At 33.3% G+C, this 14,325-nt stretch overlaps 2 protein-coding genes across 5 annotated transcripts in view; one reads left to right on the forward strand and one right to left on the reverse strand.

The window, feature by feature from the left end:
• The window catches only part of LOC106168332 (cholesterol transporter ABCA5), a 23,568-nt gene extending 18,611 nt beyond the window's left edge, over window positions 1-4,957 (reverse strand). The window contains exons 1-3 of one of the 3 annotated variants that reach the window (XM_087005260.1): window positions 4,791-4,957; window positions 1,162-1,276; window positions 487-862 (exon numbers count right to left, since the gene is read on the reverse strand). In XM_087005260.1, the coding sequence (XP_086861386.1) occupies window positions 487-862; window positions 1,162-1,251 (466 nt within the window). In that variant the 5' untranslated portion in view covers window positions 1,252-1,276; window positions 4,791-4,957. Of the gene's footprint in view, window positions 1-486; window positions 863-1,161; window positions 1,277-3,071; window positions 3,197-4,790 lie in introns of those variants that run through there. The other 2 variants (XM_087005259.1, XM_087005261.1) reach the window with 2 other exon arrangements.
• Window positions 4,958-4,959: 2 nt separating this feature from the next.
• On the forward strand, window positions 4,960-13,879 carry LOC106168324 (U4/U6 small nuclear ribonucleoprotein Prp31). 2 transcript variants are annotated; one of them, XM_087005274.1, is made up of 14 exons: window positions 4,960-5,073; window positions 5,832-6,028; window positions 6,271-6,328; window positions 7,459-7,542; window positions 7,868-7,965; window positions 8,142-8,248; window positions 8,741-8,792; window positions 9,176-9,293; window positions 10,777-10,934; window positions 11,171-11,388; window positions 11,618-11,690; window positions 11,952-12,077; window positions 12,274-12,372; window positions 12,700-13,879. In XM_087005274.1, the coding sequence occupies exons 2-14, from the start codon at window positions 5,858-5,860 to the stop codon at window positions 12,811-12,813; spliced, it is 1,476 nt and encodes a 491-aa protein (XP_086861400.1). In that variant the 5' UTR covers window positions 4,960-5,073; window positions 5,832-5,857; the 3' UTR covers window positions 12,814-13,879. The 2 variants fall into 2 exon arrangements, with proteins under 2 accessions (XP_086861400.1, XP_086861399.1); XM_087005273.1 differs by lacking the exon at window positions 4,960-5,073 and adding an exon at window positions 5,184-5,286.
• The last annotated feature ends 446 nt before the right edge of the window (window positions 13,880-14,325 follow it).

Here is a 14,325-nt window from a genome sequence, read left to right on the forward strand (position 1 = left end):
ACAAATAACTTTGCAACTGATACCTTGCATCTGATCTCATGTAGCTTTAAGCATGTTAAGTACTATATTTCTAACATAAATATAAAAGTATCTTATATTCATATTAAAATACCAATACAAATTTATCTTCAGGGATAGACATTATATTTTCTTAATGAAAATATGTCCAACACCAAAATAAAAAATGAAGAATTATTTGAGGGAACAGCTTAAAATCTTTAGGAATATAACACAAAAATATTAAATCTGAAAGAAATAGACAAATTTTGAGTGACCAGTATAATATGACAATATTTCTTTTCATAAAGAATTTGGTAAGTAACTGGTAAGAAATTTTTATGAGTAATGTTTATTTCTGTTCAATAAGAGCAGGATATTTACAATTCAATCTACAGATACAGAACAAAAATTAATTAATAGTTTATAAATAATAAATTAATAATTCAAATAATAAGTTTATAGAAATACATTACAAAATCAACTCACTAGAACCACCAGAGACATCATAAATATCTTTTGTTGATGCAATATGCTCATAAGATGTTCGTATGGTATAAGTCGAATTGGAAGAGAAATGAACACCAGCAAAAACCACGCTGGCATTTGCCTTATAAAAATTCTCCATGGCCATCACGTCTTCAAACATCATGTACTGCAACCCTAAAGATGCTGCTGCTGTGCCTATGATATCTGAGACCTCTGTGGAGTTAGGTGAAATGAGTAAGGTTTTGTTGCGATTCGGAACAAGCGTTGTATTGAAATCATATTCAGGAAATTCCGGGATACTGGGATTGGATTCTGGAGTGCTTAGCCTTTTCACCAGAACAAGTAGAAGAACGAAGTAGACTGGGAAAAATATTTCCTGAAAGAAAATGACATCAATCAGAATAATCAGGGGGCTGCTTGCTTAAAAAGACAACAAATTTTTTTTATATCTTAAAATACATAGTTTTGAGTTTTTCACCTTGTTTCAAGAACACAATGCATCCTATACATGACCTTTTTTGTGAATAAAACAATAAAAAAGTAAACATACATAAGTTAAATAATAAAATAAGTGAATGGATGAGAAATACATGAATTAATGTGAACAAGCAAATGAATTAAAAAATGATAGAATGAATAAAGCTATAAACATTGACGTAAAGTTTCTTTACTTACCTGTATTGTTAACCCTTTAACTCTCAACTTTAAAAGAAAGTTCCTGTGTAATAGAGCTTTCAGCTGTTGCCAGAAGGTAGCTCCAGCCATTTCTAATTGATAGATAACCAAACACCTACAAATTAAAGTTAAAGTGTTGTTATTCCCTGTACTTATGCTATTAAAAATTTTAAGTACCCTGTTTTGATTGCAAAAATGAAAGATTAAAGCAATAATAACTCTTCGTTTCGGCCAAAAAATGAATTTTCCTGGAGTAAACAACAATTTTCCCATACTTACCAATGGTTAATGAATCCATATTTACATTCAAAGTTAGTCCCTGGTTTTTTTCCAAAAAGTTTAGTTTTTTGTTAAAATCTCTTAAGAGATTTTAACAAAGTATAGACATCAATGGAGGTCACGTGGTCTAAAGACAAGTTCAAATATCAGAATAAAAGCTATAACTGCTGTTTTTGTGGTAAAACATAATATATTATATTTCTATGAGTTATTCACAAGGTTTTTATTGTGAAATATAGGTCTCATACAAAGAGTTATTATGCCTTTAAGAATGACTTGATGGCTGCCTGAGTTTCTTCACTGCTCAACTTAACAAAATAAATAATGTCCCTAAAAACACTTCATTTACACAATTGTAAATCATTATCGCCAGCCAATTTTGTTCTGCTGAGGACACAGAGATAAGGAATCACGCGTGTTTGATAACAAATTGAGGTCAAAAGTTCCACTTAGCACATACCAGTACCTTTACATCTGGTTAAATACTTACATGTATATAACTCAGTATAATCTGTTTTAATGTGTTATATATTTGAGAAATCATGGCAAGCAGGAGGGCAGGGGTATATGCAGTGAATGACATTTGAATAAATATATTTCTGAAACAAGATAAATAATCAAATAATAGTCAGGCTGGTGTTCAAATGAGAGCTGTATTGTACATGTAGTCCTCAGAATAATTATTGAAATTAAGTATAACATGCAATATGGTTTTCCGTTCTATGGTGTTTAAATGACAGTGCATACAGTGTGAGTCAATGACTGAGTGTGTTTATCAAATTGAAGCAATATTACTATACATTATGCCTAACAGCATAATCACCACCAATTTTTTAAATTATATATACATGCACTACAGGTATTTTCATATTATTTTCTTAATATCCACATTAAATAAATTCTATATATATAGGGTGGGGCTTCAGATCCAAGGAAGATGAAAACCCACCATAAAAATGCCAATATAGGAAAATGAAAATTTCACACACACAAATAAATAAATAAATAAAAATATAACTTAAAGAATTAAAGAATAATCTGATCAGGTTAGTTTTTAAATTCAATCTGTGTGTTAGTCTTAAGAATCACTCTTTTTAGTTTGAGAATAGTAAATAACATTTTTCCTTTGATTGTGTCTGTGGTGAAAATGCATGGCAACAACATCGACGATGACAGACACCAGCAATGTCTTCATGTACAAACACACTGTGTCCGTACATAAAAACAGTCATCATTTGTAATACTGTACATGTAGTAAACTGAATGATCTCCTAATAAGCATATGGAAGACAGGGAGTGGCATGATTAACTACAAAGCAACTAACAGCAAACCACACTACATGTACATCCAATGTTCCTGATCTCTGGTACAATGATATCATATCTGTATGCCCATTGAAACAAATATTCTAGATAATATTTCAATGAAACCATCTACAAAGTCTTCTAGAGGGTATATTTTTATAATTCATGAAAAATATTCTATAATATCTATGATAGAGCTCAAGAATTATAACTTGTCAAGTGTTCAAAACTGCAATAGAAGTAATCACCTAACACAACTGATCACCACAGAAAGTAGATTTTTGAAATACATTTTTAAAAATCATGTTATGAATGCAAAGACTTACAATTGACATAAGTGTCTATCTGTATTTTTTGGCTTTCCAACTTCACGCATATATATATTACTAAAGACACTTGGTTTACACAATACTAAATAGACTCTACCTTCAGTCAGATGACCATGCGTGTTCTGCTGAGGACAAAGAGATAAGGATTTGTCTGGTAACAAATCTAGACCAAAGTCATGCAAACAGTTACTGAGTACATGTACACTACAGGTACAATGTTTGTATACAAATCAACACACACACACACACACACACACACACACATATTGTGTTTGTTGGTTCAATATTTTAGATGGGAAGTCATTCTTATGGTTGGCATATGATGTAACACCAAAAAATTGTCTGATGGGTCATATTTATGACCACCAGATCTTCGGACAGGTGGTCATAAATTTGACCCATCTGACTTTGAATCCAACCTGTCCAACAAAACCAGTAATTCTTCTATTCATACTTGTCAGGGAATTTTATAAATCTACATGACGTGTAATCAAGAATATTTTAATTATCAAGATGTTCAATTCAAAATGGGCCCAGAAAATGCACCCTACATAGGATTTATTCTTGGGTAAAAAGTTTTTCATACCTGTGAAGTCCTGAAGATTTAATCTTCCATAGAATTTTCCATTTAAATCAATCATAAATATATGTAGGCTTGAAAATGCATATATTTATATCAAGCAAAAAGATATCATTTTTTAAGTAGAATCAATTCAGTAACCTACTGGTACCCTGTACTTCATTGACATTTTTTTCCTTTTTGTAATTTTACTTATTTTTCCCCAAGAGTAAAGCACTGGGGCCGGTTTCACAAAGCAGTAGTTAGTTAGCGATCGGTAGTTAGCCTCTCGCTAGTTAGAGTGCCGTTTCACGAAGCAGTCGCTAGTTCTCTCGCTCGTTATTGTCTCGTTGTTGCCTTGGATATTTAACGACAGGTCAGACCAGTCGCTAGCTCTAGAGTTTCATCGTACGCATGCGTAATGAGTGAAATAAAAAGGTTGCTTAGTTACCGTTGTCTGTCGTTTGTCTTTGTATCCAATATGGCGGCTACTTTTCTTGCTATCCGTACCGCCAGACGACAACGTAGAGTACGACGTTTTCATGAAAGGCAGAATCTATTAGAATATACACACGATGATGCAATTTACGAGAGGTTGCGCCTAGCTGTGACAAAAAGAGCGGCAAAAAGGTGGTGGAGATCCTTTACGATGACCTCAAAGCAGACGTTCTTATGCATTTCCAGCCACCAAAAATTGGAGAGTTAGTGCTTTCGTGACACTTTTACGCAAGAGTTCCACTTCCGGCAGACGGTTTCGAGACTACAGTGAGTAACGAGAGAACTAACGACCGAACTTTACGACTGAACTTAGCGATGAGTTAACGACTGCTTCGTGAAACACCCCTCGAAAATCGCTAAGTTTGCTCGTTAGTGAGGTAGTTCAGTAGTTATTTGTTCTAACTAACTACTGCTTTGTGAAACCAGCCCCAGGATCTTTTAGATCCCACCTTTTTTTAAAATCAATCTTGTAATTTTTTATACTTGTACTTTAATTTAATAATAATAACAATAATAATAATAATAATAATAATAATAATAATAAATACAAAAAGGAAATTAAAAGGCACAATTCGAGCCCTACATGTATATTAAAGTATAATAATAAAAAATAATAACTGTACAAATATTATTACCAAAGATATGCTTAAACTGCTCACCTTAAAACGTTATGATCTTGGCATATTTCTATATTCTATGTTATAGTGCCTAGCATTCTTGCACAACTGGGAAATTTTTCTGTGGCTGATTCCATCAACAGTGAAGATATCATCTTACACATATATCTTACACACATTCCACTCGGAACTACTCAGATGTCTCCGCAATCGACTTGTATGGAGCTTGCGCAGGGGTCACAGACGATTGACACTGATTGACACACATCCTTATCACACCCAGACTGCGCGTGTAAAGTCGGCAACATTGAAAATTGACGGATTGGTAAGAATAATAGAATTTTTTTAAAAAAGAAAATTATCCTCTTCATAACTTATTAGATAAATATGAAATATGAACATTAGTTTTATTGATTTAACTTGAAGGTTATTTTGATCTAATTGAGTGTCAAACTTGAACTCGAGATACTATATATTAATGGCCGCGCTCCGTAAATTGGACGTCTCCAGACCCATTTAGATTTGACCATTTATTGCAGTGAGTACTACTGCTTATTTTTAACTTTAACAAATGTTATTGTGAATATTTATAAGATCTGTCTGCTTTACAAGTATTGATAGATTTTTTAAAAAGTGATTTGCTTTACTCATGTACTAATTTGACTTGGTCGCACTCGGGAGCGTTGTCGGCGATAGTCGGCATAGACCTTGTCTCAGTTTTGGATTACCATACTCCAATAATATTCACCGCAGTTGTATGACATCCTCTTGAGGTTATAAATATTCTGGTGAAACTGTGTATCCTCCGTCGCACCTTTTAGTTCGTTCACAGTAACTTAAAATCTTTTTTATTGGCTCACACACCAGTTTCCTTTCATTTTAGTCTTTTAGTTCCAGCTATAGCAGGCAGCAGTGCTACATGTACCAGCCATTTGCAAATGACGCTACATATAGCATTGAAAGTTTTTAACCATAGGTCAGGGGGTTATGACGCCTTACCAGCATGGCATCTAAGGTGGAAAACTAAGGCAGTAAAAGCTGTGAAGTCTAATTCATATCTGTTGTACTTTGATTATTTTACAGATAAATAGAATCATTTCACAAAGGAGATGTCTTTGGCAGATGAGTTACTCGCAGATCTTGAAGACATAGCAGATGAAGCTAACAGAGATGGTGATGAACAAGAAGATGAGGTTGAAGATGTGGAGGAAGTGGCAATGGAACTGGACTCCAAGCAGCAGTCAGTGAGAAGCATAGCAAAACTGAGAGACAGCAAAGAGGTCAGACTCTGTGGGATATTGATTGGAAGTCAGTCAGTCAGAAAGCAGAGATTGATTTTTGTATTATACTTTATAGATTATAATTCTCATTAAACTAATAGTACCAAATATGTTGCGGTGGATCATTTTTTTAAGGATGATGATTTGTTTTTATTTTGTCATATGTTATGTTCTCTGTAGAGTATTTGAATTATTAGTTTTGAAAATTATTATTCATTGAGGAAAGTTTTATTATATTTAAGCTTGCAAGTGTGATGTCACAGATAGAAAGATATCAGAATCAACCGAGAAGAGATGGGGGTATGCTTATGAAGTAGTTTATTCTCTATGAAATTGTTTTTTGCTCATTACTTAAAGCGTATTAAAAAAGTCTACCTTGATGTGATAACAGATAGCTTATTTGCAGGAGAACTTGCTCTTTCATCTGCATTCTAATGACCATAGAAATGATCGAATCAAGTAATTTCTCATAATTTTCTTTATATAAATTATTGAAAAATAAAAGAAATTGTGAAATTAACTTTCGGATTACATTTGTTCAATTTAAACTGCAGATAGTAAGCAAATTCATTTAAAATGAATATGTTTTTATGTACAGACACAGATGTGTCTGTACATATTGCCATCACCTGCGTCTGTCGTCGCCGATGCTGATGCCGGCGCCGTGCACTTTCCTTGTAAACACAATAAGTGGAGGGCAGTTTTACTTTTTGGCTTTATATTTACAGAGCTGATGAATATTCATAAAACGCAGGTCAAGTTCGAAAATCAGCATGATTGGGCCATTATTGTAGAAGTTATGCTGTTTTTTCACTTTTCAGCATATTTTTCACATTTCCTCAGATTCAATTCTTAGGCATGTTAACAGTCTCATTTTTAAACTAATAAGATACATAAAAGTTTTTGTTTGACATTTCCTGCATCTTTACAACATTGTTAGTTGATTTTGTAAAAATGATGGTAAACTTGTTATCGTGTATTGTGTAATAAAGTTTCAAAAATGGAAATAAACTCATATCATTGCAGTTTGTCAGATTCAATCATTCACTATGTTCAGAATCTCAGAATGGAAGAAATTGGACATTTAACACTGCTCTATTGATATTTTTCCCATCTCATCAATTTTCTTAGTTGATCATATAAAAATGGCAGTAAACTGTTAATTTTGTTTTATGTTAAAAATTGTTAAAAATGGAAGAAAAAAAAAACATTTCAGAACAGTGCTGTCTTGTTTACATTTTGGCATTTTCAAGTTGTTACTTTGAAGTTCCATAGGCCTGAAGACCTTTGCTAGTTTTCCTTTGCTTTTAAACAACTATCAAATATTATCATTTTTGTGATTATTATTATTTTTTATTAAAAAACATTATTTCCTAGTACAAGTGTGAAATAAATTGTTATTAAATAAAATATTTACAAATCTGTTGCAGTATGTGGACCAGTGGAAGCTGACCCTGAATATCAATTAATTGTCGAAGCCAACAATATAACAGTGGAAATAGATAACGAAATAAGTGAGCATAATATTTATTGCTTTTTATTTGTTTATTTCAGCATCATTTTGAGCTTGATATGTATGTGTGTGTGTCATAATTAAGTTCAGTAACTTGTGTGTTGTGATTAGGTTCAATAACTTATAACTTTTTTAATTTTTTGTTATGGGTAAAAGTTCAAATGACTGTATAGATTACTTCATATTCATACATAAATAACTTTTTTAATTTAATTAGTTGTGATGTATGAAAGCCATCTATTAAGTACCCGCAGTTTTCAAAGATAACATCATTTGTGAAGAACCAAAGTTTACTTTCTGTTTTAACAACGTATTTCATTTTCCAGATGTTATACACAAATTTTTGAGGGACATTTACTCTCAGCGGTTCCCAGAATTAGAGTCATTAGTTCCTCTGCCATTGGATTACATAAAAACTGTCAAGGTGAGAGCACAAGTTGAACATATCTCATTGACCTGTTTCTGGAAATGTAAAATTGTTTTTTGGTCAAAAAAAAAAAAAAAAAAACATTGATATGGATTGCATTTATTAAGACATGTGGCTCTTCAGTGGTTTAAGATGTCTTATAAATGAGTATTTAACATAAATGTTTCTTTCAGGAACTTGGAAATAACATAGATGATTCAAAGAAAAATGAAGCATTACAAGATATTGTAACCTCAGCTACTATAATGGTGGTTAGTGTCACTGCTTCAACCACTCAAGGGTAGGTTCCTAAGGTCAGCACTGTCAAGGAAAACATTTGTGAATTTTCTCACAAGTCATCATAATTTGGAGAAAAAAAGTGCCTGATATTATCCATGAATTAACAATAAAGTATGGGTTATTTTAGAGGAAATTTTTCATTGAAAGGACTTTAATTTTTAGTATTTTTGCCTTTTATATTCACTACATTTAAAATTTACTTAATCATGAGAACAATTTAGTTTTCTTTCTGGTGTGTACATCTGAAATTCATATTGTTTTTAACCTTTTTTGACACCTCATCCAGTAAGAATACTCTAAACAAGGAATAAAGAAGTCGTATGAAATTCCCTTTTTGATGCAAAAAAGTCTTGATTTATCATAGACTGTAAATTATCTTAACACACTATCTCAATCAGCAATTATTTCAATTTCTGGAGAAGCACTGTCTTGAGGGCTATTTATTTATTTATTATTATTATTTTTTTTTTTTTTAATTTTATTTTTTTTTCAGAACACCACTTTCCCAAGAAGATCTAGAAAGGGTGATGGAAGCATGTGATATGGTAAGTTCTTGTAGGAGTACATATATCTTTAGAATATTGTGTATAATGTACAAATTAATTACTTCAAACTCACTGCATCTTTACTTTAGGTGGCTATAAATTGATAAGTAAGTCTTGGAATAGAAAGAAGATAATGATAAACTTGTCCAAAGTTTTTGAACACTCACATGTGCTTAAGAGTGGTCAGTGTCAAATATATCAGTAGTCAAATTCAGTACTTAACCATGATCTGAGAGCTTATATTACCCTTATGATAAGATATATGAATTGCAGTTAAAATAACTTTTCTTCTTTGTTGAAGTAGTAAATGGTTTATTTTATATTTTTTAAAGTTGGTTGGCTTAGCATCAAGGTGTCAATGAATGATTTTTCCTACATAACAGGCCATTGAACTGTGTGGCTTCAAAGAGAAGATTTTCCAGTATGTAGAGTCCAGAATGACTTTTATTGCACCTAATCTTTCCATTATTGTTGGAGCATCTACAGCTGCAAAGATAATGGGTAAGTGTCAAATAGTTTCACTAATTCAAATTATTGTTTTTCTTTTTATCAAGACCTTGTAAAATATGTGGGTATTACCTCCAATATTTCTGTGACTGTCAGTCACCATCATCAGGGAGTAAATGACTAGGGTCATTTCACCTGGAATGAAAATCCAGGTCAATTGCCCCTAATCACTGGCCTTGTGTTGTAACTGTTACTTCCTCCCCCCCCCCCCCCCCCCCCCCCGGGGCTCCTCTGCATCCCTCTGGAGCACCGTGAGGTAGATAGCTGGTAAATCATACCCCCCCTGTCTGTTCAGGTCTGGTTGTTTGGTCCTGATGTGTACGGCTTCTGCTATTTTTCTTTGGAATGTCCAGTTTTCCCTGTCTATCACTTTCAGGCTGTCAAAATCTATGTGGTGACCTGGATGTTTGCAGGTATGTTCTCCAAGGGCTGATTTCCAGTTGTTTTTGGCCACTGAGTCTTTGTGTTCTTTCATTCTTGTGGCTAATGGTCTTCCTGTTTCGCCAATGTATTCTCCTTGGCAGGTTCCACATTTGACTGAATATATCACACCACATTGCTCTCCTTGGGTTAGGGGATCCTTGGGTTTCACTAGTGCTTGTCTCAGCGTCCAACCTGGCTTATGGTGGAGTTTGATGTTATATTTTTTATAAACCCAGCTTAGTTTTTCTGACAGACCTTGGCAGTATGGTAACACTATACTTTGCTTTGCACCCTCAATGAGGCCCATTGCATCCTTTTCTTTGTCATGTCTGTTCTTGCCTCTTTTTTCCCCTTGTTTTAGTGCCCATTTTGGATATCCACATGCTAACAGGTCTTTTTCAATCTTCTTCCTTTCTGTTTGTTTGTCTTCTGTATCCGATATCACAGTCTCACATCGGTGGAAAAGTGAAGCTGGTACACTAAGTTTTTGCGAGGTTGGATGATGAGACGACCACTGTAAGTAGTGATCTGTGTTCGTGGCTTTCCTGTACACTGTAGTTTTAATCCGTTCTTTGTCTTTGGTCATCTTTATATCTAGCATTGGCAGAGAACCTTCTACATTTTCTTCTTCTATTGTGAAGTGTATGCTTTGGTGTTGTGCATTAATGTGTTCAAACAGTGCCTGCACATGCGTCTTCTTGGATACCCTAGTCATTTACTCCCTGATGATGGTGACTGACAGTCACAGAAATATTGGAGGTAATACCCACATATTTTACAAGCTCTTGATAAAAAGAAAAACAATAATTTGAATTTATACATACAGAGCTAATGAAACTGTTCTCTCAGTTTCACTAATGTATTGGTTTGTTCAAATATAGCAGGTCTAAAACACGTAACTCTCTGTCTTTATTTTTTAAAAAGTTATAATAGGTTAATTTGCATGCTGTTGTTTTTATATGATATTGGTAGATATTTATCATATGATATTGCATGGAATATATTACCAAATTCTTAATATCAAGAAATAATCTTATCACAAAATATTATCTAGGTGTTGCTGGTGGCCTGACCAACTTATCCAAGATGCCATCATGCAATGTCCTAGTCCTTGGAGCACAGAAAAGAACTTTGTCAGGCTTTTCCACCACAGCAATTATGCCTCACACAGGTTATATCTATTACTGTGAGCTTGTCCAGAACACTCCCCCTGTAAGTTATGTGTGGTTTTGCAGACTAATTTGTAAATGTTTGTTAATATTTGATATGTAATTTAATAGTGTTGTTTATTGTGTTGTTATTAGAAGAATGGACAGGTGAAAGAAAGCATGCATCTGATATCACACACATATATTAATGCAACTGCATGTGCATGCACACAAACACACACACACACACACACACGAGAATAGATAGGTACAATAAGTTTTGATTAACATTTCATCCAGGATATGAGGCGGAAAGCTGCCAGGTTAGTTGCAGGGAAGTGTACGCTGGCTGCACGCGTAGATTCATTCCATGAGAGTCAAGACGGAGCAATTGGAGACCAACTCAAAGCTGAAATAGAGCAAAAATTAGACAAAATGGTAGAACCACCCCCAGTGAAACAGGTCAAAGCTCTTCCTGCTCCTATTGATGCATCCAAGAAGAAAAGAGGAGGACGAAGGTGGATTAATTTTATTTTTTTTATAAAGATTGTTTGTCAGAGATGAATCTTATTTATATATTGCCAATGAACATCAATGAACATCATTTTAAAATTACTTAAAAATAAAACCTTTTTCCACAGAATTGTATATTATAACAGGGTTTTCTAATTGTACTTTACAAAAAACATATGATATGGATTTGCTGTTTGTTGATCAATGATTATTCACTTTTACTATCCTTTTTAGGGCGAGAAAAATGAAGGAACGGAATGGTATGACAGAAATGAGGAAAGCTGCAAATAGATTAAATTTTGGAGAGGTATGTTTGCAAAAATATACTTATCATTATAAATACTAATCATTATAAATAAGAGATATTAATGACAAGCATTGCATTTGAGATGTAGAAGGGATCCTGGGAAATTTTCACTCTGATGAGCAGAAGTCAATCTAGTACTTAGATATTAGATAAGATACTCTTATTTCAATGATCCTTTGAGAAATTCATCTGATTTTGAATTCTCTTTTTTTTTTCAAGATAAGCAATTTGTGTGATATAAGTATTATTCTTCTCTTACAGATTGAAGAGGATGCATATCAAGATGATCTTGGGTTCTCTTTGGGAACACTGAAGAGTAAATCTGGTCGCATTAGAGGACCACCAGTGGACTCGAAGACTAAAGCCAGAATATCCAAAACACTGCAGGTAAATAAAGCAAATAAAGAAAGAGAGATTAAGAGGTTAATTGAGAAACTTATTTAATACAAAAGTCTCAGAAATAAATTGAATATTTTTGCATGGTGTCCACATCTTCATATTGTCTATTAAAATTTATAGTTTAGATACAAATTTACGTTATTATCTTATTTAATTATTTGTTCATTTATTATTATTTTTGTAGCAAAAACTTCAGAAACAGAACGTGACATGGGGTGGCAGTACAACAGTGAAGAAACATGTGTCAGGAACAGCATCCAGTGTAGCGTTTACACCTTTACAGGTATGATGTACCACTATAAGTCCCTTTGCATTTATTTATATTTTACACATATATATTTTTAATAAAATGTTTATATATCGTGCATTCCAAGTGGTTGAATAAACTCAGAATATTGAAAGAGTTTCATTGTAGTGTAGATAAAGAAAACTTCTAAGGCCCGTTTTTGTTAAATAACCTCTGTATGAAATGCAGCATGATATTTAATTATTTATGCCATGTTTGTTTCTTATTACTATAAGGGTACATTTTTTCACTTCTTATTCTTTGCATTGTAGTCAATGTATCAATTATTCAAATATTTATGCTATTTTCATTCATAATCAACAGGGTTTGGAAATCGTCAATCCACAGGCAGCAGAAAAAAAGGTACAGGAAGCCAACCAAAAATATTTCTCCACCACAGCAGGCTTCTTAAAAATTAATAGATCAGACCAGAAATGATGAAAATCTTAACACAAAACAAACCTCATTTTACAAATTGCAAGTGCAATTCCACCAGAGTTACAAGTTATGGTTTCATAATGCCCCTTACATAAGTGAATGTTATGGCATTATGTAGCATGCAGATAACCTTGAGGATAAATGTCATTTTCAACTGCAATGTACCAGTATCAGATGCTGTGGTTTAACGTACAAAAGTTGTATGGTTTATCACATGGGTTGGAAAAGGTCGGATATAACTGTTCCATTAAAACCTTGAGACTGATTCAGAAGGTGTGCAGAGACTAAAAGATTGGTTGAAGAAAAGCAACAGAAACTTTTTGAAATGCAAGATTTTAATAAATTTCTAATTATCCATTGTGCAAGCACAGATCTTGTCGTTCTGAGTTCAGTTAAGTTGATTATGTGTACATTCAAAGCAATTATCCATATTTATTAGAACCCATAGTATTAAATGGACAAACAGTGATCAGGAAGAGTGTATTTCTTTCAAGTTAATGATAACTACTTCTATAAAATTTTGTCTACAAACAAAGATGGCATTTTCATGAAGAGAACAGATAAACTCCTTTTTATTTACCTACTTAATGTAACTAACTGATGTCTGATGTGACTTAAGTCCTACTATAGTTATTGTGAACAGATATTATTTATTTCTAGCAGTTTGAGCCAAATAGTGCTCAACATCCAACTGACAGTTGAGTCATATATGGTTCCAAGACCAACAAGCAGTTTAGTTTTGTCTTTCTGATAACTACAATATTAACTTTTGTATTTTTCATCATGTTTCATTTAAATACATATTGAACTTGCTATGCAAAGAAAAGTATGTGTTGTGTGTAATCAAATGAAAATTGAACGCTTTACTGTATCATGTAAATAGACACTGCCTACAACAGAGGACAGTTGAAAGAAGCAGCTAGCGTACTGACAAAGCAATAAAAGAAAGTCTCTAATAGTAATGGTTGCTAAGAATAGTGGTGAGAGTGGGCAAAAATTTGTTATCCAAGTGGTCATAATGTAACAGGAACTGAAGCTATAAAAATAAAGGTTACATATATACATAGCTTAATTGTGGTCTCATTTCATAATGGCAGAATGGTTTTACCCCAAAAAGTCGAATATACTGGAAGGGCATCATCTCTGAGTTTTGTCTTTGCTTTTCTACTGGGACTGTAGCAATAGTCCGAAGGTTCATTGGTCCAAATGTTCACTAGAACCTTGGACCAATGAACCCTTGATTAAAAAAACGATGAAAATGTTACCATATTTCGGACCAGTGAACCTTCAGACTACCGAGACGCCCCCTTTCCACCTTATGATTCGTCACGTATAAACATCATACGGTGTCAAAGTGGTCTTTACAGATATATACTATCATGTTTCAACACTACACTTAGATCTTTTAACTTCAAAGCATTAATCCAAATTTGGCATTTCGCTGTGTCCGAAGGTATAACAAACTATCTGACATCTTTCTTATCATATCCTTGATTATTGCACCCGTTTTTG

The sequence above is a fragment of the Lingula anatina genome, chromosome 2, assembly GCF_051362555.1.
Source record: "Lingula anatina isolate TDL-2025a chromosome 2, LinAna3.0, whole genome shotgun sequence".
Classification (NCBI taxonomy): Eukaryota; Metazoa; Brachiopoda; class Lingulata; order Lingulida; family Lingulidae; genus Lingula; species Lingula anatina.

Bases quoted from the DNA above. Each gene is read 5' to 3' on its own strand.
- LOC106168324 (XM_087005274.1), top strand. From the start codon at position 5,858: ATGTCTTTGGCAGATGAGTTACTCGCAGATCTTGAAGACATAGCAGAT. The intron at 6,329-7,458 runs GTATGCTTATGA...AATCTGTTGCAG, and splicing joins TCAACCGAGAAGAGATGGGG to TATGTGGACCAGTGGAAGCT. The intron at 8,249-8,740 runs GTAGGTTCCTAA...TTTTTTTTTCAG, and splicing joins ACTGCTTCAACCACTCAAGG to AACACCACTTTCCCAAGAAG.